Consider the following 26340-nt stretch of genomic DNA (forward strand, 5'->3'; position numbering starts at 1 on the left):
ATGAATCCCTGCAGTCACGAAAGCTTTTAATCGAAATTGAAATCGTGCTATTGCTTAACGCGTCGCGTGGGACGTGTTTAAACAATCATCGGCGTGGTAGGACTTAATAAGCATTAGAACGACAGGGGGGATGGGGTGAAGTAGTAACATCGGTAAACGCGGAAAGACGGAGCCGCAGTGACGGGTCGTGCGGACCGGAGTTTGGGCCAAACGCAGAGAGAGAGAGCGAGCGAGCGAGAGAGCTACCGGAGGCAAACGCCGCTCAGCCAACAGAGAGACTCGAGCGCGCTCACACCGGCAAGGTGGAGTTTGGATCGGTGCAAACGCAAGAACATTGAGCTCTCTCCCAACAAAGCACGCTCGTAACGTGCGCCGCGTCAAATCTGCGAAAGCCGCAGAGGGACACTTTTTAAGAGCGGTTCCAAAACATCGATTAATTCGTGCAAACGTTTAAACAAATAAAAGAAAATGTAACCTCAAAAGGGGTTTTAAATGGGTTCAGTATTTGTCGTAACGTGAACTCGCCGATACATTCTAGATTTGCCGATACATCCGTGAGCGCATTGTTAGCGAGCGCCTATTGAGGGCGACGAGGCAACTACCACAAGGGGTGGAGGTTGCGTCCACAAACGAAATCCCGACCTCCTTGTACCCCCCCCCCCCACACATGATTGTGCATATGCGTTCGCTCACTTGCACGTCAACATTTGAGGCTGAGTGAACCTATAGGAGAGACGCGGATTTGTTCAGATAATGATTGCACGCTTGATGGATGCAGGATCCAACGAACCGATGGACTTGATTGTAAAATATGAAATATATTAATTTAAAGGCGGTGATACGGTTGAGAATATATTTCAATTTATAGTTATAGAATATCAATATTTATTGAGTCCAATAAATGATAAAATATAAATACATATTTAAGTATATATTCACGTTAATTTATAAATAATAAAATGTGTTTTTATCCACTTCAATGTAATACGGTTGAGATAACATGTGTTTCATCAGCACAACTGATTGCTGAGCCAAGCTTGGTGGTGTTCATTCAGACGCTGTCTTTCCGACAGACCTGTTCTTCACCTGAGGACGGCTGCTTGCGTTGTGGCCGAAACGTCGTGAGAATTGTATTATTTTATTATGTTTAATTTTTATTATTTTATTATCTCCCTTCTACGTGACTTTACCGAAAGAACCAAGAAGATGAATCCCTGCAGTCACGAAAGCCATAAATCGAAATTCGTATGATAGTTGATGCGTGATTCGTTCCTTCGTTTCTCACTCCGCTTCTCCTGGTGAGGATCGCGGCGGCAGCATGTTGAGTCGTGGCGGTCCGGACCTCCCTTTCCCTAGCGACAGACTACATCACTATACACTACTACACTACACTATACACTACTACACTACACTATACACTACTACACTACACTATGCACTACTACACTACACTATGCACTACTACGCATTGCACTATACACTACTACACTACACTATACACTACACTATGCACTACTACGCATTGCACTATACACTACTACACTACACTATACACTACTACACTATACACTAATACACTACACTATTTACTACACTATACACTACTACACTACACTATACACTACACTATACACTACTACACTACACTATGCACTACTACGCATTGCACTATACACTACTACACTACACTATACACTACTACACTACACTATGCACTACTACGCATTGCACTATACACTACTACACTACACTATACACTACTACACTATACACTAATACTCTACACTATACACTACACTATACACTACTACACTACACTATACACTACACTATACACTACTACACTATACTATGCACTATTACGCATTGCACTATACACTACTACACTACACTATACACTACTACACTACACTATGCACTACTACGCATTGCACTATACACTACTACACTACACCACTATACACTACTACACTATACACTAATACACTACACTATACACTACACTATACACTACTACACTACACTATGCACTACTACGCATTGCACTATACACTACTACACTACACTATACACTACTACACTATACACTAATACACTACACTATACACTACACTATACACTACTACACTACACTATACACTACTACACTACACTATACACTACACGATAATGCACTGCACTATACACTACGAGACACTAAATATACTTAAAGCATTCGTGGCTGCAGGAATTCATATTCTTTGGGTCTTTCGGTAAAGTCACGTAGATAGAAAAATAATTTTTAAAAATATCACGACGTTTCGACCGCAACACAAACAATCGTCAGCAGGTGAAAAAAATATCACATTTTTACCCACGAACGTCAGTTTCACGCCACACTTATATGTACGCGATCTAACCGAAAAAAATCGTGGGGATGGGGCAGTTGTTCACCCATATTTCACCACGATGGTCGGTGCGGGTTTGCTTCGTGTGTGGGAGACGCCGCAGGACCGATAGGTTTGGATTCCACTCGGCACTGATATTAGCCGTGGGCAAGAAACGAACTCGCGTCGCCGTGATGCAGCTTTGCTGTCCGCTACACCACCGCATCTCCAGATTATGCACACGTGTATAGACTACATTAGTACGTTAATTAGCACACGTGTTATTTTAGAGAGATCTATTTCCGTATATATATACGTAGCAGGCTATCTGCCCCATGGATCGTGATGCTATAAACGTTAAGGCCTATTGGCCTATTAAGGCATGCAGGAAAATGGACAAAGGTATTAATTTCGTGGTAAAATGAAACCTTGTTTGATTCGTGCTTAAGTTTGTTTTTGGGATATGTCGTGGGGGTTAAAAGTAATCTTTCAAATGGCTACCACTCCACGAGCCGACAGGGCAAATCAAATAAAGTTGTTACGTAATGTGCAAATATGGCAATGGAATTGGTTGACATACCTCCACGATCTAACCCGCACTAAAAAAAACTCATATATATAACCTTGTACTGTATATGTGCGTGTTTGTTGCGCATGTTGACTTATGCGAAATTAAAATTATCCCAAAAAATATGTGGGAAAAAAAACAAGTTTATTTCGTAAATAATAAAAAAGCACGTTTTGTACACCACCATACATTCATCACAGCATTTAATTTAACCACTACGTATGTACAGTACATGACGACACAATTTTGTGTAATTACGAATTATACCGGTGGCTGCCAGATGATAAGGCACACATTATGGATCTAACACTGGGTGCATATCTATCTGTGTGTGAGCGTACACAACAGATGTCCTGAAAATGACTACCTGCTATTCACTTGATCCATCGCCATGTATTATGCTATCTGATTAGTACGGTTGGCTACGTACGGCGCGAAAGAAGTTCAATATCATGCATGATACAAAGTTTTCCATTTTCGTTCGCGAGAATGTCATGAATATTTGGCCAAACACTCTCATCTATCTATTCCTTATCTGGAAATAAAACTCAACACATTACGCAATAACACAGTGTGTTGCATTTGTGCCTTAATTGTTGCAGCTGCCAACTCAGCATCGCCAAATCATCTATCCTCGTCACAAGCCCTTAATTCGTACGTGGAATTGATACCAGATCATCAGCACCGTGTAGCCATTTGTGAACAGCGTCCTGTAGATACAGCAGCGTCATCACAAAAAAAACTGTCCCAATTCATCTTTAGACTTTCAAGGAACACGGGGATTGTGACAAAGTGTGGGTGCCAGATCTGGGCTGTTCACGGTCGATGGGGCATATAAGCAGTCGATCCAATCCGTGCTTGTTGTCCCTCGTGTGTTCAGGCTCACTGGTACTAAAGTTCCGGAAAAAAAAATATTAAGCGCACGGTGTCCTCAGACCTATTGTCGAATTGCAGGAGGCCTCACGCCATCTGACAAATGTTTGACAATTCCATGAATCATTATATACAACTTGGGATAAATTCAATAAAAAAATTATATAACAAATAAGAGGTATTAGTTTTGGGGTATCTCTCATATAAATTATGTGTAAATGCTTACACGTGTGCATGTGTGTATGTAAATATGTAAAATGATACTGATTTGGTTTTGATATAGCCATCCTCCGACACATCGCAGTGCATCAGGAGCGCTTGACATCTCACATCTCGACACATTTGAAAGGGGCACCTCCAGCAGCAGCAGCTGTCCCTGTACGACACAAAGGCTTAACTCAGCCAGCACCTGGCCTGCAAACGGGCACTACACATCTGCCAAGTATACCTACGTAGCTTGCACGCGTGAGCAAAGGTCAGAACATCTACATCAGTGGTTCTTAACCTTTTTGGAGGTACCGAACCCCACCAGTTTCATATGCGCATTCACCGAACCCTTCTTAATTGTAAAAATAAAATGTGATTTTTTCAAATTCAAAACATAGGTATATGTTTTATTGGTGCACAATCATATGAGTCGGGTGTGTGTCTTAACCTCCGCCGAACCCCTGAGACTGACTCACCGAACCCCTGGGGTTCGATCAAACCCAGGTTAAGAACCACTGATCTACATGTTTTGGAGTTGCGGTGATAGCGAACGGGTGCGTGTAGAGTGCCCGATGATGTCAATAACGCACGTGGTTTTAACTGTCTTAAAATATCCACGTTTGTTTGGAAATAAAACCTCAAAGGTCTTCAGTGTCGGCTCATATTCGTCACGCGTTGAAACTCACAGCCATTTGCTATACCCACGCCCCAAACCAGATGATTGCTCAAGTTCCGCACCATAGGGTAAATTATATCTCATCATCGTTACAGTACAACAAATTCGTACTGTACTGTGTTAGTTTAATTACGAATGTACATATACACAACACATAAACTGTACACATTTAAAACAAAAAAAACTGATTTTTATAACAAAACGGAAACCCATTCATAGCTCGTAGTTTTATACCACCGGTGTCTTCGATTGGAGAAAATGTTGCACGACAATTCTCCGTCTGGTCAATTTATCACACAGTTCATACACAAAAACCCATAAACATTCAAGCTGTTCAATAACAGCCCATACAGGCTACCTGAACATCCATCAACACTACCTGAAAATTACACATCGCCTGAACATTTGAGAATTGTGTCAAAACGTTGGAGACGTCCCACAGTCGCCTAGACAGTACAGGGACTCTTCTACTTACAAACATTGGACTTACGATCTTTCAGAGATACGAACAAACCTGTCCGTATGTCCAGTTGCCTGTTCGGTTGGAGAGTCGTAAGTTCAACCACCACGAAATAGATGGCGGTGGTGGCATCTACATCTGTAGAAGATGAAGAGCCAGTGGCATCTACATCTGTAGAACATGAAGAACCAGTGGCATCTACATCTGTAGAACATGAAGAGCCAGGGGCATCTACAGGAAATTATACAACGAAAAGCCATTCCCCGTGTTGAGTGTACATGGCGTATAACATGTTTGGAATCGACAGGGGTAAAGTTGGACTAACGAACAAATCGATTTTCGAACAGACCTCTGGAACCTAACTCGTTCATAAGTAGAGGAGTCCCTGTACACGTTTTTATTTGTCTCTGCGAAGTGTTCTCCAGGGTGGTCCAAAAGTCAGGACACGTGTAGGGTTGTTATTATAATTATTTAAACAAATTACACGGGGTTCTAAAGACTGCCATTAACATTAATGCACGATGAATACGATTCTCGTTTGAAGTGAACGTAGGTCTCCCCCCCCCCCCCCCCCAAAGATTACAGGCGTGTAATCTTTCAACATTCATCAATTATGTTTTGTCTCAATTCACTCCGGGTTCTTGGTCGAGTTTTTGTAAACAACGAATTTCAGTTGACCCAACAGTATGGAGAAGAAAAATCGATATGAATAATGTTAAACGATAAAATATTAACTTAATTAATACGCAAGTAAAATGTTTGGATACCTGTGTTGAAATAAATTAAACCTCCCTATGTGTCCTTACCATTGGGCTACCCTCTATGTGTAATAGAAGATAAGTTTTGGAGCAAGTCACACGGAATGTACCTGATCTCGGAAGCTAAGCAGGGTTTGAGCCTGAATATTGCTTTGATGGGTGACCGCCTATGCATAAGCAGGTGCTATAGGCGACGCGACATTGTGGAGCGGTACATTGTTGTACTGCACTATATCCTGTGTCTATGCCCACCCACCTACTCCAACCCGCACTTACAAACGTGGTGATAGGTTGTCATGGATAATGATCCCCTGTACAGCCTGGACAGACTGTTGGGGCAAGTGCTGGCACGCAGCACGAATGGGCTGGTCGCCTACACCATGCTCTTCCGCCTTTGTCTCCCCAGTGCTCATGTTTACACACCGCACGAGTTTACACACGGTACTCGTCTAAGGCCGAGTTGACCTCAGGGAGGCCCATATGTGGGTCAACAACCCTCAGGGCCCACAGAGGCTCTCATCTAGCAGTGGATTAACGAAAGGGCTGCGCATTGTACATTTAATGTAAAAGGCTTGAATGGGCAATGCTAGACACTCGGCGGAACCTGAAAGTGATCAGAATGTGTGAGACGAGACGAAAATGCTGCATGCATCGACCGTGTAAATGTACAACGCAATGTACAGGCCAACGACAAATAGTAATAATTACTATAATAATAAACAACAATTAAATCAACCCCGTACATATAAAGTTGGTGCTTAATGCTATGGAATATTGAATGAAACAGCACGACAAAAGCGCTCGAGAGGAGCAACACGTGATTGCCCCAATCGAACCGGGTTCATCCTCTCCCCCCGACGACTTTGTGCGAAAGAGATGCAGGCACAAAAGCAAAAAGGAGAGGTTCCTTTAACACTGTCCGCACTTTACACGCGCAGGGACTCTCCCACGAACACGTTAGGTGGGTTACAGCAGCAAACATCGCGCATACTCAATAATGCTCAATCGTTATAAAAAAAAAACTATTTGCTGTACACGGCGGATACTGCGTCAGCAGTGGTGCACAAGCGTAAATAATAATACAAATAAAACTCAACACATTTGTCCATGCCAGCGTGGCCTTAAAAGGAAATATATATGTATAGCTCATGAAGAAGGGCCATTGCCCGAAACCTAACCCATTATACACGCTTCCTTGTTAGGCCACGGAGTTATTGACGAACGTGTTGAGTTTGTTGTTATTTATACCTCACATGGCGTTGATGTTCAGAAATAATGAGGCGTGGGCATTTGGGTCGCGAGGAGTCGAGTCTTGAGAAGCCCCGATCTCCGTAGCTCTGCACAATATTTGTTTCTGCCACATTTCAATTGACGTGTTCCTAGAAATTCCCAGCGCGTGCTGCGTGTCACCTCTTGGTTGTACCTCTTCGTTCCAATAAGCGTACGAGGTTTCGTATGTGCACGAGATGCCGTCATTGGTACGCTGCCGGTGGTACAACACAGTGGCTCCAACAATACAATACCATGAATTATACCTTCCAACGTGAGTCCATGGTTTAGCTCAGGGGTGCAGGGTGGTTGCTGGTGGTGGTGATGGTGGTGATGGTGGGAGCCAAATGACAATTTGGTTGTAGAGGGGGGTGTGATGGGAAGGGCGGTGAGTGGAGCCACTCCTTAGTTGGGTTCATCCACGTCCACATCTTCGTCGCTATCGTCAGAGGAGACGGTGGGGGGGCTGTCGGAGCGACTGCAGTCCGAGGGGGGCCCGCAGGGATCGGCTCTGGCTCCGGAATCTCCAGACTCCACTTTGCCGTCTGACGGGAGTTCCTGGTGAAGATGAGATCGAGGGCGTGTTCATTGCGAGCACGTGAGCACATGGCTTGATTGAGCACGTAGAGTGAGCATGTGTTCAGAGAGAGCACGTGGCTTTATTGAGCACGTGGTTAGGGTTCAGAGCACGTGGTTAGTGAGCACGTGGTTAGAGTGAGCAGCACATGGCTTGATTGAGCACGTGGAGTGAGCATGTGTTCAGAGAGAGCACGTGGCTTTATTGAGCACGTGGTCAGGGTTCAGAGCACGTGGTAAGAGTGAGCAGCACATAGCTTGATTGAGCACGTGGTTAGAGGGAGCACTTGTCGAAAGAGAACACTTGTTTATAAAAAGGACGTGTTTAGTGTGTGCACGACCAGAGTATACACAGTTCAGATTGAGCTCGCAATTATATTGAACACGTGTGGTTAGAGGGATCACGTGATGTTAATGATCACAAATCCCGCAACTTCTGTTCGCTCCCCAGCGACAGCTAACATCAAGAGGGCCTGGAGTGCTATCTGACTCCCACCCCCTCTTCATCAACCCACACTGACCAGCATGGGGGAAGTATGGCCAAACCCCGCGTGACCTAACACGGCGTGGGGCCCGTCCGTGCGTACACACGTACGACGTTATACGGTCCATATAAGCCATTTTAAGAAGCATCGACGCCGACTTGTAAAATGTGTCATGTGTACTATTTTATTATTCATTTCATTCGCCCGCCCACAATCCGTTTGTTTTACTGCCTCCTAAATGCGTTCCAGTAAAGAAAAGAAGAGAGCGGAGCAAACGTAGGAGGAGGAGGAGACTGCTCGTAAAGAGGCGAGTCGCCGAGACTCTCACCTGCTTGAGTCGTCGCCACTTCGCCCTCCTGTTTTGAAACCAGGTCTTCACCTGCATTCGTTCGCGCATACACACACACACGCACACACACAAGCACACGCACACACACACACGCGCACACGCACACACACACACGCGCGCACACACACACGCGCACACACCCACGCGCACACACACACACACGCGCACACACACACACGCACACACACACGCGCACACGCATTCCGTGAGCGGACACTTGTGCACGTGTGCACTGTAGCTATGCGTGCACCGTATATGAAGTGGCGGCGGCGTAGCGGCTGGCGCGCCGTGCTACGAACCCGGTGAAAATGAGTTCGATTCCGGCTCGTGGCCAACACCAGTGAAGGATATCAGAACCGGTCCTGGGCCTCCCCTAGGTCGACTCGGCCTCAAATAAGTACCTGGTGTGGTGTCTAATCATCGCCATTAGGAAGATGAAGGTGACCGGGCGTGGTTCTGGTCACCTAAAACCTCGTGTGCCACCATTCCTGCCTTCATAGGTGCTCGCGAACAGGACTTGACCCAAAAGTCTGTTAAGGCTATACGGGAGACCTTTCGTCTTTAACTGTAGATACAACTCGATATTTGCATGCTCTTGCACGATACGCCTTTTTCAATGTTTACCAATATTTTTCGAATTCAAAAGTATTTTTTTACGCGCTGCACTTGCCTGATGATTGGTAAACAACCCCCCCCCCCCATGTAAACAACATCGTATCAACTTAAAATGGAGGTTTTGCGTTGCTGTCTTTGATTGATCCACTGCTGAATGAAGACGCCCCCACGCCTTTCGGTCATGGGGTTATTTTGACCATACTTCACCACGCTGGTCAGTGCGTGCTGGTGACGGACGGAAAATCGGGTCGGAACCGGTTAAGATGTCGACCGCCATGTTTTGTTGTTGCAGTGGCCAGGACAGTAACTCCGGTCTCTAGATTTGCAGAGCAAGCGCGCAAACTGCTGTGTCACCGCTCGCCCACTGCAGAGTTCTCTCTCCAACTATGACAGATGCACACGTCTGCGATCCGCGGCAGTGGATTACGAGTGAAAGAAGCCCGAAGCCTGAGTGCAACAACTTCAAATGCAATCCCTCGTAATCCTTTGTAACTGGACTGTGCGTGCATTAAATATGACCACATCACCCAGAATGCACCAGTGACCTCGTCAAGATCTCAGTAGCTAAGCGGGTTGGAGCCTCTGAAGTGCTGGGAAGGGCGATCCACTGCGCATGACAGGTTGCGAAAGGCGACGTGGCAGTCACCAGAGTGCAGTGCATCAATATCCAGCACCGCGAGTAGTTTACCGCACACTTCACCGCACTCCCGTGCTCTCACGTCTACGCCCTCCTCCGGCCTTCCCCAACCCGCGCGCTGACCAGCGTAATGTAGTGTGCTCGTAACGAGACCCTCACGCAGCAGTGGATTGTCACAAGGCGCCGCTGCAAATGCGGCGGGCATTGGCACGCACAGGTACGGATCACCCTAACGCGGGAAGTCGGCTTGTTGACAAACTCAAGCAAGAACCGACACTCGCTCAAAGAGGCATTGTTAACTTCTTGTTTCCCGTGAGAAAATAACAAGGGTGGGACACGCGCCGAAGCCCTCGGCAGCAAATCATAAAAAACTGCGTTGCAGTGATAACCCACGACAAGCTCCAGTGCAGCAGCAGCAGTAGCAGGCTTCCCCCTAACCCAGTCAGATCCACGTCCACATCAAACACATGATTTGCCAATTGATGCTGCTGTTGCGTTGGCAGTGGTGCACAAAAGACAAAGACCCCCCGTGTAGCCTGAACAGACTGTTGGGGCAAGTGTCATTAGTGAGCACCTATGAAGACGGGCACAGTACACGAGGGGGTAGGTGGCCAGCACCATGCCCGGTCCCATTAGTCTCCCCAGTGGCGATGTTTACACACCGCTACACCAGGTACTTATTTGACCTAGGAGAGGCCCAGGGCTGGTTCAGGTAATTGTCACTGGTGTTGGCCACGAGCAGGAATCGAACTCATGTCGCCGGCTTCATAGCACAGCGTGCTAAACGCTACACTACCGCTCCGCACATGTAACACAAACAACAACAAACCAAACACATTCGCCAACGATAACGCTGCGTGGCCTTAAGTGGGACATATATAAATATATGCGTACACATTCCACTCTGTCCTTGCGTACGATGGCAGCAACATGGTCCAGGAGCTGAATGGCAATGTTGATGCCCGCTAGCGACGACGAGAGGGCTTCAGGCGAGAGTTGGCGCACTGTGGCTGCTCCTGCTCTGTCGTAGGAGCGCAAACTACAGCGAGTTTACCGTAAGTTTGGGTTGCATGGCCACAATCGCACTGTGTGGCTTGTCTTTAATGCATCCCCATTGGTTCTCTCTCTCTCTCTCTACGGTTCTCCAAGTATATCCACGTGTCTCTATGGATTTCACAACATGGCTCCATAATTTGGGGGTGCATGTTGACGTCCCGTTGGGGTCGATGCCGACGGCTGTGTCTTCGAGGAGGAATGTCAACGCCGGGAGGGAGGGGGGGGGAGGCGTGCGACGTTTGGGACGTCCGCGATCTTCCAACGCGCGAATCGATTCGTGTAAACGCCACGCACGCTGCGTCCTGTTCCGAACGTAGCGACGGGGTAACAACATCGGCAAAACCCGCGGATACCAACAGCCACCACCGCTTCTCCCCTCCCTCCACCTCTCCCCTTCCCCGCCTCTCACCTGTCGCTCGCTGAGCTGCAGCAGCTTGGCCAGGCCCTTGCGTTCGCCGGGGGAGAGGTACTTCTGCCGCTCGAACTTGCGCTCCAGCTCCACGGTCTGCTCGCTGCTGAAGCGCACCTGGCCGCCCTTGCGCTTGTGTGCTGGCCGTGGCAGAAAGGGAGCCCACAGCAGCGGTTTGCCTGCAACGCCACGCGGGAGTTACAGAAGACTCTGTAGCGGTCGTGCAGCGGTCAACGCTACGCTGCGCTACGAACCCGGCGACGCGGGTTCCATTCCCGATCACGGCCAACACCCAGTGACGATTATTTGAACCTGGTCCTGGGCCTCCCCTAGGTCGACTTAGCCTAAAAATGAGTAGCTGGTGCGGTGTGCAAACATCGCCACTGGAGAGACAAAGGCGGCCGGGCGTGGTGTTGGTCACCCACCCCCTCGCATGCCGTGCCGGCCTTCATAGGTGCTCTCTAACAGCACTTGCCACCAACAGTCTGTTAAGGCTATACGGGGGATCTTTGTCTTTGTAATGCACCCACCCCCTCGTGTGCTGTGCCGGCCTCCATAGGTGCTTGCTAACAACACTTGCCCTAAATGTCTGTGAAGGCTACACGGGGGGCCTTTGTAATGATTAACACACAAAGGCGATCGGGTGTGTGCTCACACTACCTCTGAGTGTGCCTTAATAGGTACTCGCTAACTGTATACGATGACACGGTGAGTCTTAATAAAGTTGTTCACGCATACCACAGTTTATGAATGATTAAACGTAATTGTCGATCAGAGTGCTTATTATACTGCATCCACGAAAGTGAGCACACCGATATATGAACACCGCAGATATATGAAGCACCACACGTGTGTAGTTTATATACGAGGGGTCGGTTAACCAAAATAACGAGAAGAGCCAATTTAGTTCCAATTCGGGAAACAACTCAGCACTATTTCAAGAGCCGCAGCAATTCTAGATTTGGAGTTTTCGTGACTGGAAGGAACCAAAGAGTATGATAGGCGCAGCAACGCACGCGAATGCGAGACGATTGGGTACAGTGTGATTCAAAATAATGTTAACACTTAGATATTTACGCGATCTAACCCAAAAAAAACTCTATTATGGATGATATTGGTCGCGAAAACCTACGTGTTCAACTTGTATGGGACCATCGTTTTTAACGTAAAAGAACGGATAACAGTTCAAAAAGTCAGAGTCTCCAATTGTTCGTCATCATTATCAACACGTGCCTGGAATCTTATCCAGATGGTCTCCAGAGCCCGGAGGCACATTTCTTGTGGTATTGTTGCAAATTGTCAGAAGTGTTCACATTTCTTTGAAGCACGCTGTATATACCTAAGTGTAGTATAACGTGTATAATGTATATGGCACGTAGGGGGAGCGGTGGTGTAGCGGTTAGCGCGCTGCGCTACGAACCCGGCGACTCGAATTCGATTCCCGCTCACGGCCAACATCAGTGATGATTATTTGAACCGGTCCTGGGCCTCCCCTAGGTCGACTCAGCCTCGAACGAGTGTGTAAAACATAGCGTGGTGTTGACCACCCAACCACCTCGTGTGCCGTGCCGGCCTTCATAGGTGCTCGCTAACAGCACTTGCCCTAGCAGTCGTTTAAGGCTACAACGGGGGGGGATCTTTGTCTTTGGTATGTAGTAGAGGCGGGGGCGTTTGCTGTGAATTGTGGGCAAGAGTGGTCAAAAGCTATGCCGATAACGCGTGGGAGGCTTTGACCCGGCCCTGTGGATTTGCAAACGGGATGCGGGACTTATATAATCTGTTTGTATCTCTGCCCGTGGTAGTCCTCGTGGGTGGAGCGGGTGTCATCATCAGTTCTACCTACGTGACTTTACCGAAAGAACTAAGAGTAGTCATCATCAGTGGTTGTTCTTGAGTGCGCCATGCTATGAACCCGGTATCACAAGTTGCTCGTCGCTTTCCTAGCCAGGGATCATAGAGCCCCCGCGGTCAGAAGTGAGATCTCAAACCGGGCCTGGGACCCCAACACGTTCTTTCACCAACTGGCACTGACCAGCGTGGTGAAGTATGGTCCAATCAACAAGGCCCTCCCTCCCCCCCCCCCATCCGCCAACCCCCCACGAATCATACGGTGAAAGGTGGGTATGTTACCCTGTAACTTGCACTGTAGTGGATTAACATCGACCATTAAACCTTCTTGGTTCTTTCGGTAAAGTCACGTAGAAGGGAAATAATAAAATAATAAAAATAAAACATAATAAAATAATTCTCACGACGTTTCGGCCACAACGCAAGCAGCCGTCCTCAGGTGAAGAACAGGTCTGTCGGGAAGACAGCGTCTTTTTATTATTATTTATTATTTATTATTTCCCTTCTACGTGACTTTACCGAAAGAACCAAGAAGATGAATCCCTGCAGTCACCAAAGCTTTAAATCGAAATGGACCATTAAAGTTGTTGTTGTTGTTGGTGTTACTCTCGTTGCAGGGCAATCAACGCTCTTTCCTTCCGATGTCAGGACGCCACTGGAGCTGTGGACTTTTCTCAATTGAAAAGTTATTTCTTCAGAACTGCTTTTTGTGTTTAGTTTGTTGTCCTTCCCCCGCTCTTAGCACGGTTGGCTACGTACGGTGCGAAATAAGTTCATATACATAACGCGCTTCATGCATTATTATTTTTAAGTAGACCATTTCATGACCGAATATAAGTATAACCCGTAAAAAAAAAGTTTTTCCACTATAAATCCTTTATATGCGTGGCAGCGAACTTAATATAAAGGATTTTAAAATACATTCGCCTGTGGAGGACGCGGGGATCGATCCCGCAACCTTTGGCATGGGAAGCGAGGGCGCTACCAACTGCGCTACTCCGCCACGGCCTGTGGAGGGGTTACGCTCTGGGCTATTATACTGTGACGTTCAGCCAAAGCCAAGAATGAGTTCTATTTGAATATATGTAAAATAAAATTTTTTTGCCTAAAAAGTGTAAAATTTTGGGAATTTTTTTTCACGAACATTAATTGTCTGTCGCAACGAGTCTGTGCGGAAAATGTCAGCTCGATTGGATCACGGGAAGTGGGTTAAAAAAACGACCGAAAGATTTGCACGGTCGTAAGCAAGCAAGCACGCAAGCAAGCAAGCATGCAAGCAAGCAAGCGAACTTAATATAAGTATAACCCGTAAAAACAAAGTTTTTCCACTATAAATCCTTTATATGCGTGGCAGCGAACTTAATATAAAGGATTTAAAAATATATTCGCCTGTGGAGGACGCGGGGATCGATCCCGCAACCTTTGGCATGGGAAGCGAGGGCGCTACCAACTGCGCTACTCCGCCACGGCCTGTGGAGGGGTTACGCTCTGGGCTCTTATACTGTGACGTTCAGCCAAAGCCAAGAATGAGTTCTATTTGAATATATGTAAAATAAAATTTTTTTGCCTAAAACGTGTAAAATTTTGGGAATTTTTTTTCATGAACATTAATTGTCTGTCGCAACGAGTCTGTGTGGAAAATGTCAGCTCGATTGGATCACGGGAAGTGGGTTAAAAAACGACCGAAAGATTTGCACGGTCGTAAGCAAGCAAGCACGCAAGCAAGCACGCAAGCAAGCAAGCATGCGAACTTAATATAAAGGATTTAATAATAAAGGATTTAAAAAATGTGTAACTTTTACACCTACAAGTACATTATGTTGCTGTTAACAATCGCGATACGAAAACACATAGCTGTGGTTTCATCAGAGACCCGTGCATTATTTCAACGTGAATTATAATAACAACAATATACACATCGGCAAACTATCTATGGAATGCAGCATGCAATATTCCAAACTGAGCACCATACGATACGGTACATGCAAGATACATAAACACATAACACAAATGAAAGCAACTCAACACGATCACCAAAAACACTGTGGCCTTAAAAGTAAAATATATAATAGGCGACGTTTCAGGTAATGGCCCTTCTTCAAAGCGCAACAAATATGTTTTGTGTGTCTACAGTTGTCCTTCCTCGTGCCTCCGATTAGCAACAGTTGGCTACCGTACGGTGCGAAAAAAGTTCAACGCGCATGCGTTCACATACGACGAATGAAGCTCAAAAAATTTAACACCACGCTCTCAATCTAAAACTGCGACCTACAGCTGGGGGGGGGGTGGTGAGGGTGGTGACACACGCTCTCTGCATCATCAGCACCTTTGGTGGTCACTGTACGTTTCGAGAATTGCAAAAGCAGCACAGAACACGACAGCTCTGGCGAGCGACAACTCCGTTTCTGTACCCCCCCCACCCCCGTGCAATTGCAGGCGCGCGGCTTCCGCTTTTCCTGCAGGTGCTTCCTCCTCTACTTTTATCCTCTGAGCGCACGACTGTTTTCTTTGAGATATATCGCAGTCCTACACCACCACCAACCACCTCCTCCTTTATCATGTTTTGTCCGGGTCATCATCGTATCGGGTTCCACCACAGTTTCTGCAAACGCCGCGGATTACCGCTGCTGCTGCTGCTGTTGCTGCTGTTGCTGCTGCTGCTGTTGCTGCTGTTGCTGCTGTTGCTGCTGTTGCTGCTGTTGCTGCTGTTGCTGCTGTTGCTGCTGTTGCTGCTGTTGCCTGCGGTCGTGACCGACTTAACTGATCTACGACTTACTCACGACACGGCCCACGAGTTTCCTGCTGCGAATCGCTTTGGGATGTTCTGTGTTCATATTTTGTTTGTTGCGGTTGCACCCGACTTAAGAGCCGCATGGCTCACAGGGCTATACCTAATAATTGAAACTTTAAACTTGAATACATAGCTCCCGCTCGCATACACGGCAATGGTAATGGGGGTGACGCATGTTCCGCCAGACGAGGCTCCCTCCACAAATAAACAAACACGCACGCACGCACGCCGATGCGACTATGCTCGTTATTTATTACAAACCGGCTGGTGAGTGGGTGGCTGGAGAAGGGGAAGCGGTCACGTCGTAGTTGGGTGCAGCAAAGCGAGACGAGGGCGAGTTTCCAGCATTCGCCAGGGTCACGGATAAATTCGCCGCACGCAATCGCGGTGGTGATGATCCGTGGATCAATATACCCCCCCAACCAGAGCTTCACAGACTTCTCTCCCCCGACCACCATCACCCCCCCCCCACCATCACCCCCCACTGGAGGAATCCGCTGAGTTTCTGAAGCTATTTGTCCACTGATGTCCAGGATTTGTGACGGCTGTCACGACGAGTCGATCAATATCGGTTCTTAGGTTCACGATGTCGCTTGTCCTGTCAAAAGTTGTGAGTTTTCCAAGTGATCCTTATCAGCCACTCGTGGCCGCATCATTCGCCGCAACGGTGAATAACAATCGATCGTTGGATGTAATCGCGACGATTAGTCGAATCGCGAACGGACCGATTCGTTGCATCGCCCTGCGATGCTTTTACATAGCTCAGTGGGCCGTATCTGGTAAAATAAAAAATCATGTAGTTTACTTTCGTATAGCTTTAGGTCGTTCACAATGCAAGCAGTCGCCCACAGCGAAAGGTCGAATTTAATGACAGTATTTATCTCTCGCCTTGAAGCAACAGGAGAGCTTCAACATTCTTGCCCGATGAAGCTGATTGCAACTATCAGCGAAACGTCGTACTACTCAAATTTAAAAAGCTGTTGATTCTCTCTTCAGCACACCGGTGGGCTAAATAAGTGAATTATTTTGTCCTTTGAAAAACGTGAGACATTTTTTTACTATTTGGCCGTGTCGGGTGGTGGAGGGTTACACCACATTTATAAATAACGCGATCTGACCCAAACACCTATATTATGAGTATTTATTTATTCAACCGCTCCCATTGCAGTACGTGAATAGATATATTCGTAACAGATTCAATCCGGGAAAACTATGCAACGCTGGATCGAGCGACGTTAACAATTGTATTATCACGAATTACATTCAGCAAGTTATCAAAGGATTTGGCGCTGCGAAGTGCGAAACGAACGAACGAGATGGGAGGGACATTGACGCCGACTCTGCTGCTGCTACTGCTGATGAGACACTCTGTTGTCGAAACCGGTCCAGAGTTGTCTTTTGATCGCCTTGAATCAATGCTGCCGGAAATGATGCGGCAGATTTGCGATGTGCGAGACGCAATGCTTGGCATTTGTTGTTTGATGCGTAGAGACACGGCGTATATATTGTATCGTCCCCCCTTAATGCTGTGCGTTTGCGCTCTTCTCAATGTATGCGACGCTAATGATTGACTTATCAGAGTGGTTGGTTGTCTTCTGAGTAAAATCTGTCCACAACCATAGCAACGTGCAATTCCCAGCGCGCTATCCACAACAATATTTGAGATGAATATTTGGGGAGGGAAGGGGAGGGGGGCGCGCAAAGGTTCGCGCACTGCGCTACGAACGCAGCTGAGTTCGATTATCGATCACGGTAACCAGTGATTATCGATCACGGTAAGCAGTGATTATCGGTCACACGGTAAACATCAGTGACTTGAGTCGCAAAGCGAGACCGGTTTCCTCCTCCACCATCTCCCACGCCTTACCCCCCCCCCCCACCAGTATATAAACCCGCACTGACCAGCGTGGTGAAGTATGACCGAGTAGCCACAGTGACCGATACACGGCATGAGGAAACACGCATCGGTGAAATCGGTGATTTTACACAACAGAAATTATTTGTATTCGGTCACTGAAGCGAAAAAAAAATGTGCGTTTCGGCCTACTCGCCTTTGTCAGCAAAACATTGAGGCTTAGGAGTTAATGAGGGTTAAATGTATTTGGGGGGAGGGACACTCCCTCTGATCCTTTAATTCAACTGTGATGATTGCATTTTGGACGTCCCCATTTCTCGAGTATAGTTGTTTTTGTTGGGAGGAGTGTGACGCTAAAGCGGAGAGAAAGCACATCGAAGCCTTTCAGCGACTATACAAAAAACACAAGTATACACTTGGGACCTCATCGCCTTACAAACGGGGCTCCTATATGGTAGCGATACTCACAATGAGATGCATTTATGACCAAGTAAGAGGCGTGCCATGGGGTCGGAGGTCTCTTTTGGAAATTCGCTTATCATAGGCATCCAGTCGTCTGTACTCGGCGTGAATGTCGTACTGTATAGTTTAAAACACATTTCAATATCCCTTTGCATTACAATTGTTCGACTATTTAATGCACATTTTACCTTCATTAAATATAATGCGTTAAATATAAGTAACATGTTATCGTTTTAATTTGCTAACTGTAGATGTAAATTGTGTTCATAAGATTAACGCGTTCGCCTAATAGTTTGAGGCCTGCTGTTGGCTTTGCACCCTCCTTGCAACTTGATTGTATTAAGAAAAATGTATTCGCAACCCAATGAACGACTGTACTTGATTACAAATATATAAATAATGCATAGCACTCCGCCGATTAATTAATTATTATCGGTGCTTCTTTGGAGGCAGAGGTGATTTAATGTGCTCTCTGCGCAGCGCGCACTCGACACATGCGCCTACAATAACACTTGCCCCTGAGGAGAACCAACATATACAGTACGCGACGTTTCGAGCCATGACCCTTCTGCATGGCAGATACAAGCATAGAGCAAATGGTCTTACTTCACTTGCGATGGAGGGCTATTTGCCTCAACGGCAGCGTATCATATCATGGTACATTTCCCGAAACGTCTTCTCTTAAGTACGTACCATCTTTCGTTCAGAGTTATTGACAAATGTGTCGAGTCTGATGCTATTATTTGTGACCCTGCACAACTTCCAACGGAGATCATCAACCAACAAACAAAGGAGATAAGACACAGACCCCCCGTATAACCTGTAACAGACTGTTGGGGCAAGTGCTGTTAGCGAGCACTTATGACAGGCCGTCATAGCACACGAGGCCGCCTTTGTCTCCCCAGTGACGATGAATTTACACACCGCACTAGGTACTCATTTGAGGCTGAGTCGACCTAGGGGATGCCCAGGATCGGTTCATATAATCGTCACTGGCTGTTGGTGGCCGTGTGCGGGAATCGAACTCGGTTCGCCGGGGTTCGTAGCGCAGCGCGCTAACCGCTACACGACCGCTCCCCCCACCATCATCACCATCATCATCACCACCACCATCAACATCGCAAAAGAGAATTCACTCGGTTATCCGGCGTCGATTGTTTCCCTTCATTGGGCTGAATTGCGGAAACCGCCGCCTCTAATCAGGCGCGCGCACGCACGCGGCCCCACGGCCCTTGTGCCGGAAAACATTTGAGCAGCATTACCAGCAGATTTACTCCTATCGAGAGCTCAAGGCTTCCTGTATTCTGATTGTGTTGTGTGTGTGTGCCTGGAGTGGTGGTGGTAGAGTTGGCGAGGGGGGGGGTGAGGAAGAAGGTGGGGGTGGGGAGAGAGAGAGAAACGGCTGGGAGGTTGTGGACTGGGCTGATGGTGGTGATGGTTGGTGGTTTCTGCTGCTGTTGCTGTTGTTGCGAAAGCAGCGGTGAGCCGAGCCCCGGCGAGACCGTTAGTTGCTGGATTGGATGGTTGTCTTGCGCCGTGCAATGCCGACCCTATCGCTGGATACACATCATCGTCGTGGTCTGTTGTGACATGCCAGCCAGTCCTGCGACACCCACCCACCCACCAACCCCCCTCGCTCCCAGATTGTACCGATAATGATTGTGTTGGGTCGTATGACACCCCCACTGCATCCACCCACCCGCAACAGATTGTGGGGATAGTGTTGTGATTGGTAATGTTACAATCATTATGACTGGAGTGGGTTTTTTAAAAACATATATAGACGTAACTTATAGTATTACATTGCCTATGCGTAGCGATGTTACATACATATAGCTGCTGTGTCTATGACCCACTGTTTATTGAGAAGCGTCTTTAAGGGTGTATTGATGAGATACATTTCCCACCACTTGTTTGATTAAGGGCCGCGAGTTGAGGTATCGTTTCTCATTCGTGCCGCCTGAATGCAACACGGCCACAGTGGCATTCTTATTTGCGTGCAATTTGAATCATCCTCGAAGAATAAATCATATTTCATGCAACGTACCCGTGTTGTACCCGTCTTAAAGCCATGAATTTATATAAACTTTACAACCGCCGCTAGCGCGAATTGCACACAATAAAACCCTATAGCTCACTTATCAATATGAATGGGTGGTGTGAAAAAAAAAGAACGATTGCATATTGGATGATTTTACTGTCACTCCTTATCAATCCACGGCTGGATGAAGGTATTTCAAAGCTGCCGCTGCCGCTTCTACCTCCTATCACAACCGTGCGAACTGAACTAAAAGCTATTTTACCAGGTAATGCCCACTGAGTTATATATCGTAGCTTTTTTTTCAGAAACGACAAGGCCACAAATGATAGCTCAACGAAGTGGCTTATCACGTGGACATTTATAGCAGCCAAATACCCTAAATTGGACAGCCGTTAAAAAGAGCTTTATAGCTCATAGGATTCCTCCTGGATAAAAAAATATTCTGATTCTGATACACGCAGACCTCTCTAAACCATGTCCTGTATTGAGCAGTACATGACTCACTGGGTCGCAGCAATATATTTTAAAAGAGGCTGGCATAACTGAGTTGGTTTGGCCAGTCCCTGTTTCACTAGAATGTTATGTTTTCCAGTTGTGGTAATCATGCCAGGCATCTCGTGTTGAAATATTAAAAAATATAACCATATCAAATATATATAATAGGCAAATGTAAGTGCGTAATGTGGACCGTATACGACCACGTTATTTAAATTACATTGCCGCAGTTGTAGTCTTGAAATGAATGCACATTGAAGAAGCCCGTTTTTTCAATTCACTTTTGAATATCGGTCATGGGAGATGTTTGGCCATACTTCACCGCTCAGGTCAGTGACGCGACAGATAGACGGTTCCCATTCGGGGATAGTTGTAGGAATCATTAACCCATTGAAGTGAGCTGTGGCCGGGGATTCTAACCTATGGCGCGGGGTTCGTAGCACAGTGCGCTCACCAAAGAGTCGCAATACCAAGAAACAGCAACACGCAATTTGAACTTCGTAACCCCAGTGTGCATTCGTGGAAAGATTGTCACTTTTGCTCAGATTTCCCTTCATTTCTGGCTGAACGCACACGAATGCGCGTCTGACCCATTGTTTGATACGCTGCCTCAACTCAAGAAGTGGAAACACCCGAGATGAGTTGGATACCCGCCATCCAGCGCGCGCCGAGTTCCGCATTCACGTGAACTTATCGTCCACGCCATTTAGGTACAGGGCAATCGCGGCGGTTAACCGCTGTCTGAATTCAACATATGATTCCTGTTTTCACAGTCACTTCAATGTTTTGCACCATCAACAGCCGGGCTTATTGACACCAATAAAACCAATCTTAGATATAGATATGTACCTACCGTGCCGCCACTATTGCAGAGGTAGTGTAGCAGGTAGCGCTACGCTGCGCTACCAACCCAGCCACCAGAGTTCGATTCTCGCTCACGGCCAACATCAATGACGATTATCTGAACCGGTTCTGGGCCTCCCCTAGGTCGACTCAGTCTCAAATGAGTACCTGGTGCGATGTGTAAAAACATCGCTACTGGGCAGACAAAGGCGGCCGGGCGTGGTGTTGGCCACTCATCCTCTTGTGTACTGTTCCAACCTTCGTAGGCACTCGCTAACAGCACTTGCCCTAACAGTCTGTTAAGGCTATACGGGGGATCTTTGTCTTTGCTACTATTGGAAGGCTCTCACGTCGGGTCGTGAATATGTGCTCTCAATATATCCCACTACGAACGATTATAATAATTATAATGATTTAAGAGAGATGCGACCACCTCGCATTACCGTCCGTACTTTAAAACCCATTCAGTCTCACCACGTTACAAAGTGTGATACGGACACATTACGGAGTATAAGGACAACAGCGTGAGAAGATAAACCAATATATATTACTTAACTGTAAACACATGACATCGTAATATTTTAAGAAGATGAACATCCCTTTTTCAATCCACTGCTTGGATGTTGAATGAAGGCCGATTCACAAGCCTTGCCGTCGATCCACGAGGGGGGGGGGGGTTCTTGTGGACCATACTTCACTCTGCTGGTCACCGTCGAGTGTTTGGTGATTGGAGACATCCACTCGCCGTGGCCGGAAAATCACAAATCTACCGGGCCCGTAGCGCAGTGCAGCTAACCACTGCGCCAGCACTCCACCATCACAGCGAATATGCTGTCATGTAGCTCAATAAGATGTAATGCAGAATATTTTCAGCATTTATAGTTTCACCGATGGGATACAACCGACGGGATTAATGTTTATAGAGGTTTTTGTTTTATATTAAGGCCGTGTTTACAATATTGGATAAATATCTTCCAATTAGACTGCAAATGTAATTGTACCCAGGTAATAGCGAATTGAGACTTTAAAGTCAATGCCAAGGTAAACCGGCATGGGCTCTACCAATGAAATAAAAACATCGGATACTTTAATTGCCTAATTAATTGCCTAATTAAAATAAGTACCGTCTCTAAAAATCACTGCATCTGTTGACAATCCGGTCCCACCACGCTTACAAAACTTACGCAACAAAGTCATATAATTTGTTAATTAAAAAAAGATAATGAAAAATTAGATGTTTGTTTTTAAGGTGATATATTATCTCTACACGCGAAAAGGCAGATTTTACATCATTAACGTATAGCGAGCACCTATGAAGGCCTGCACGGTGCACGAGGAGGTGGGTGGCCAGCACCACGCCCGACCGCCTTTGTCTCCCTAGTGGCGATGTGTATACACCCACCGCACCTTGTGCTCATTTGAAGCAGAGTCCATTTCCGGGAGGCCCAGGACCGATTCAGATATTCGTCACTGGTGTTAGTGGCCGTGAGCGGGTCGACGGGCTCGTAGCGCAACGCGCTAACCGCTTCACCACCGCTCCCCGCTATCTCCCGCTAATAAGACGCACACACACGCGCGCGCGCGCGAGTACACATACTATGCATCTGGTCGATTGCATGCGTTTAGCGCACAATGAATTCGTTCTAAGTCTAAGTAAGCTGCGCGTGACGGATGCCGTCCAAAACGCATCCGTCAATAACGCCGTGGCCAAAGGAGAGAGTGTATCGAGTAATGAGGCGACGCTTCGGGCAATGACCCTTCTCAATGAGCTTATAATCGCGGGAATGTGATCGATCCACAACTGAGCTGCACGTGACAACTCATCCAATCACAGATCCGTCACCAGCTGCGCTAATTGGAATGAAGCAAAATCCGCCGTGAGTCGTAGCGCGCCACGACTCCATCGGCGACAGAGTTCCGACATGGAACGCTAAAAGAAAGATTTTACATCATTAACGTATAGCGAGCACCTATGAAGGCGAGGGGGTGGGTGGCCAGCACCACGCCCAACCGCCTTTGTCTCCCTAGTGGCGATGTGTATACACCCACTGCACCTTGTGCTCATTTGAAGCAGAGTCTATTTAGGGGAGGACCAGGACCGATTCAGATATTCGTCACTGGTGTCAGCTGTAGCCGGGCGTATCCCAATAGGAACCGGCCACGGTGTCCTTGCGGCTTCTGCGGCCGTCTGGAACGCTCTTCCTTCTGATGTTAGGAAGCCACTGGAGCTATGCGCTTTCATATCGAGATTGAAAACTAATTTCTTTAAAGCTTATTTAGTGTGTGTTTAGTTTAGTTCATTTGTCCTTCCCCGTACCTCCGATTACCAGTTGCGGAACGAGTTCTACATACATGCTACATACATACATACATGCTACATACATACATGCTACATACATACATGCTACATACATACATGCTACATACATGCTACATACATGCATACATTCTTAGCGACATTTTACTTATAGACACAGTTCTGTTTAACTATCCAGGGGAGGCCCAGGACCAGTTGTAATGATACTGCATATATATACAGTACTGTGTATATATGTATAAATTATACTGTACTTAAGAATATCTACATGAGGCTTAAGTCTCGCTTTCAAGGGCGGGTTCCTACCGCTCTGGCGATATTCTGGCCAATTCCCATTCCTGTCTGGGGGCTTCGTGGTGGGACGAAACCCCCCTAAGATCGCGGAGAAAACCCATCACGCAAACGAAGGGGACAGCAGCAGCATCAACACGAGGATCAGCACTCGGCACTGCCATCGCCTGGCCACACCTCGCAGCGGTGACCCAAGCGAGGTTCTCTCTCGCCAGGCTCAAATCCTCCGCTCAAAGGGTGGTTGTCGTACACTACCAACGACACCCCTCCATCTCACACGCTCGGTGCATCTAATGTGTTAGTCGCGGGCCGCTGCACGCGTTCTGTGTGGATTGCAAGTCCGGTGTGTTTCCACCGCTGTGGCAGCATCATCTAAGCACGTGCATTCCCGGTTTCGTTTACTCGACGTCTGTGAAAAATACTGGGCATCTGTGACGAAAGAGCTTCATAGCTCATCAGACTCCTCCTCCCGTCTAAATGGAGGTTCTGATTCCGATTTCGTACGTAGGCGCTCTCCTCGCGGCGCCACGATGGTGAGACGTTAACTACCTCGCCTGGTATACAGGTGGCCGTGGGTTCGACCTCGACCCTGACGATGCCTGTATATTCGGAGTTTGCGTTTTCTTCCCATGGTCGCGCGGATTTATATCCGGTTCCTCCGGTTTTTCCCTCCACAATTCGAATCAACATCACGCGTTGAGAGTGTTTGGCTGCCGCGAAACATTTCCACGTGATAAGCCACTTCGTTGAGCTATCGTTTGTGGTCAAGGTCGCTTCTGAAAAATATCCATATTATAGCTCAGTGGGCTGTACCTGCTTTAAACAAAAAAAAGCTATAATAGTCGAGTTGTAGTTTCGATCTCACGGGAGGGGAGAGAGGCGGAGAGAGGGGGGGAGGGAGACGAGACTCACCGAGGTGGTCGTGCCGACCCAGCAAGGGATGCCCGAATTCGAGCGCCGTGCGCGGGTACGGGTACAGGTGTCCCGGGAAGCCCAGGGTGGCCGCGTAGGCGAGCGGCTGCCCGTGCGAGGGGTACCCGGCGGCCACAGCGGCCGCAGCAGCGGCAGCGGCCGCGTGCGCGTGGTGGCCCGACACGGCGGTCATCTCGCCGTAGGTCACGGGCGCGCTCCTGTAGCCGGGCGTCACGGACGTGAAGGACGAGTTGGGAGACGGGTGCAGGGTGGCGGCCGCGGCCGGCGGGGCCCCCGGTGGCGAGCTCTGGAGCGGCGGCAGAGGCGGCTGGGAAGGACGCCTCCTGGCGCGCTCGTCGGCGCCGCTAGCGCAGCCCACGCCGTCGCGTCTTAGGATGTCCTCGATGAAGAAGGGTGTCGGGTGGGCCACCTGCACCGGGGTCGGCGCGTACAGCGGCACGCGAAGCGGCGCGGGAGGAGGCGACGCGTGCGGGAACTGCATGGCCGTGCTCAACCCCGGGGAGGGGGTGTGGGGGGGGGGAGTCGTCCCGACTGGCGATGGGCGAACGATGCCCCGGGTGGTGACGGGATGGGAGCCGGCGGAGGGTCAAATCCTTCCCCGTCCCACCCCCCACCCACCCACTCTCCTTCCTCGCCTCACCTCGCTTGGCTCTGACACTCACCACCACCACCGCCTCCTCCTCCAGCTCGTCACCCCGTTGGCTGTGTTGTTGTTGTCGTCGTCGCGAGCGAGCGAGCGAGCGAGGAGCCGTGCGCGCCAGCGGTTGTTGTGAGCGCGCGGGGCACCACCAAAGTCGCGGTGCGCTGCTTCTGTAACGCGCGCGCGCGCGCAGCCGCTCAGAGGCGGAGTTGAATGTGCTCGTTTCCTTCCGTCCTCGCAAAGAAAGCCAACAACCAGCAGAGTTGCTCCCTCGCCCCTTCTTCTATTGGCTGATGTTTATTTTTTATTTCGCCTGCGCTTCATAATCCGAACCACCCTCCTCATCCCCCCCCCCACTCTTCTTCCACCCGACTCTCCTCCTCCTCCTCCGGCTGCTCACCTCCCACCACCACCCCCCCAGCCAGTTGTCTATCCGGGGATGAACTTCTCCCGCGATTGTGGCGAGTCGTGACACGGCTTAGACATATATCTGCCAGACCCGCGCATACAATGGCGATGG

The 26340-nt window shown here is 48.0% G+C and overlaps 1 protein-coding gene across 1 annotated transcript; it reads right to left on the minus strand.

Annotated features, from left to right (window-relative positions):
- Positions 1-3059: 3059 nt before the first annotated feature.
- Positions 3060-26074, minus strand: HHEX (hematopoietically expressed homeobox). The gene is made up of 4 exons (XM_078855488.1): positions 25160-26074; positions 11305-11483; positions 8567-8617; positions 3060-7735 (listed from the first exon to the last, which is right to left on the minus strand). Exons 1-4 carry the CDS (start codon positions 25659-25661, stop codon positions 7583-7585), a joined length of 885 nt encoding a protein of 294 aa, XP_078711614.1. The 5' UTR covers positions 25662-26074; the 3' UTR covers positions 3060-7582.
- Positions 26075-26340: the final 266 nt, after the last annotated feature.

Source organism: Lampetra fluviatilis, chromosome 4 (assembly GCF_964198595.1).
Source record: "Lampetra fluviatilis chromosome 4, kcLamFluv1.1, whole genome shotgun sequence".
Lineage (NCBI taxonomy): Eukaryota > Metazoa > Chordata > Hyperoartia > Petromyzontiformes > Petromyzontidae > Lampetra > Lampetra fluviatilis.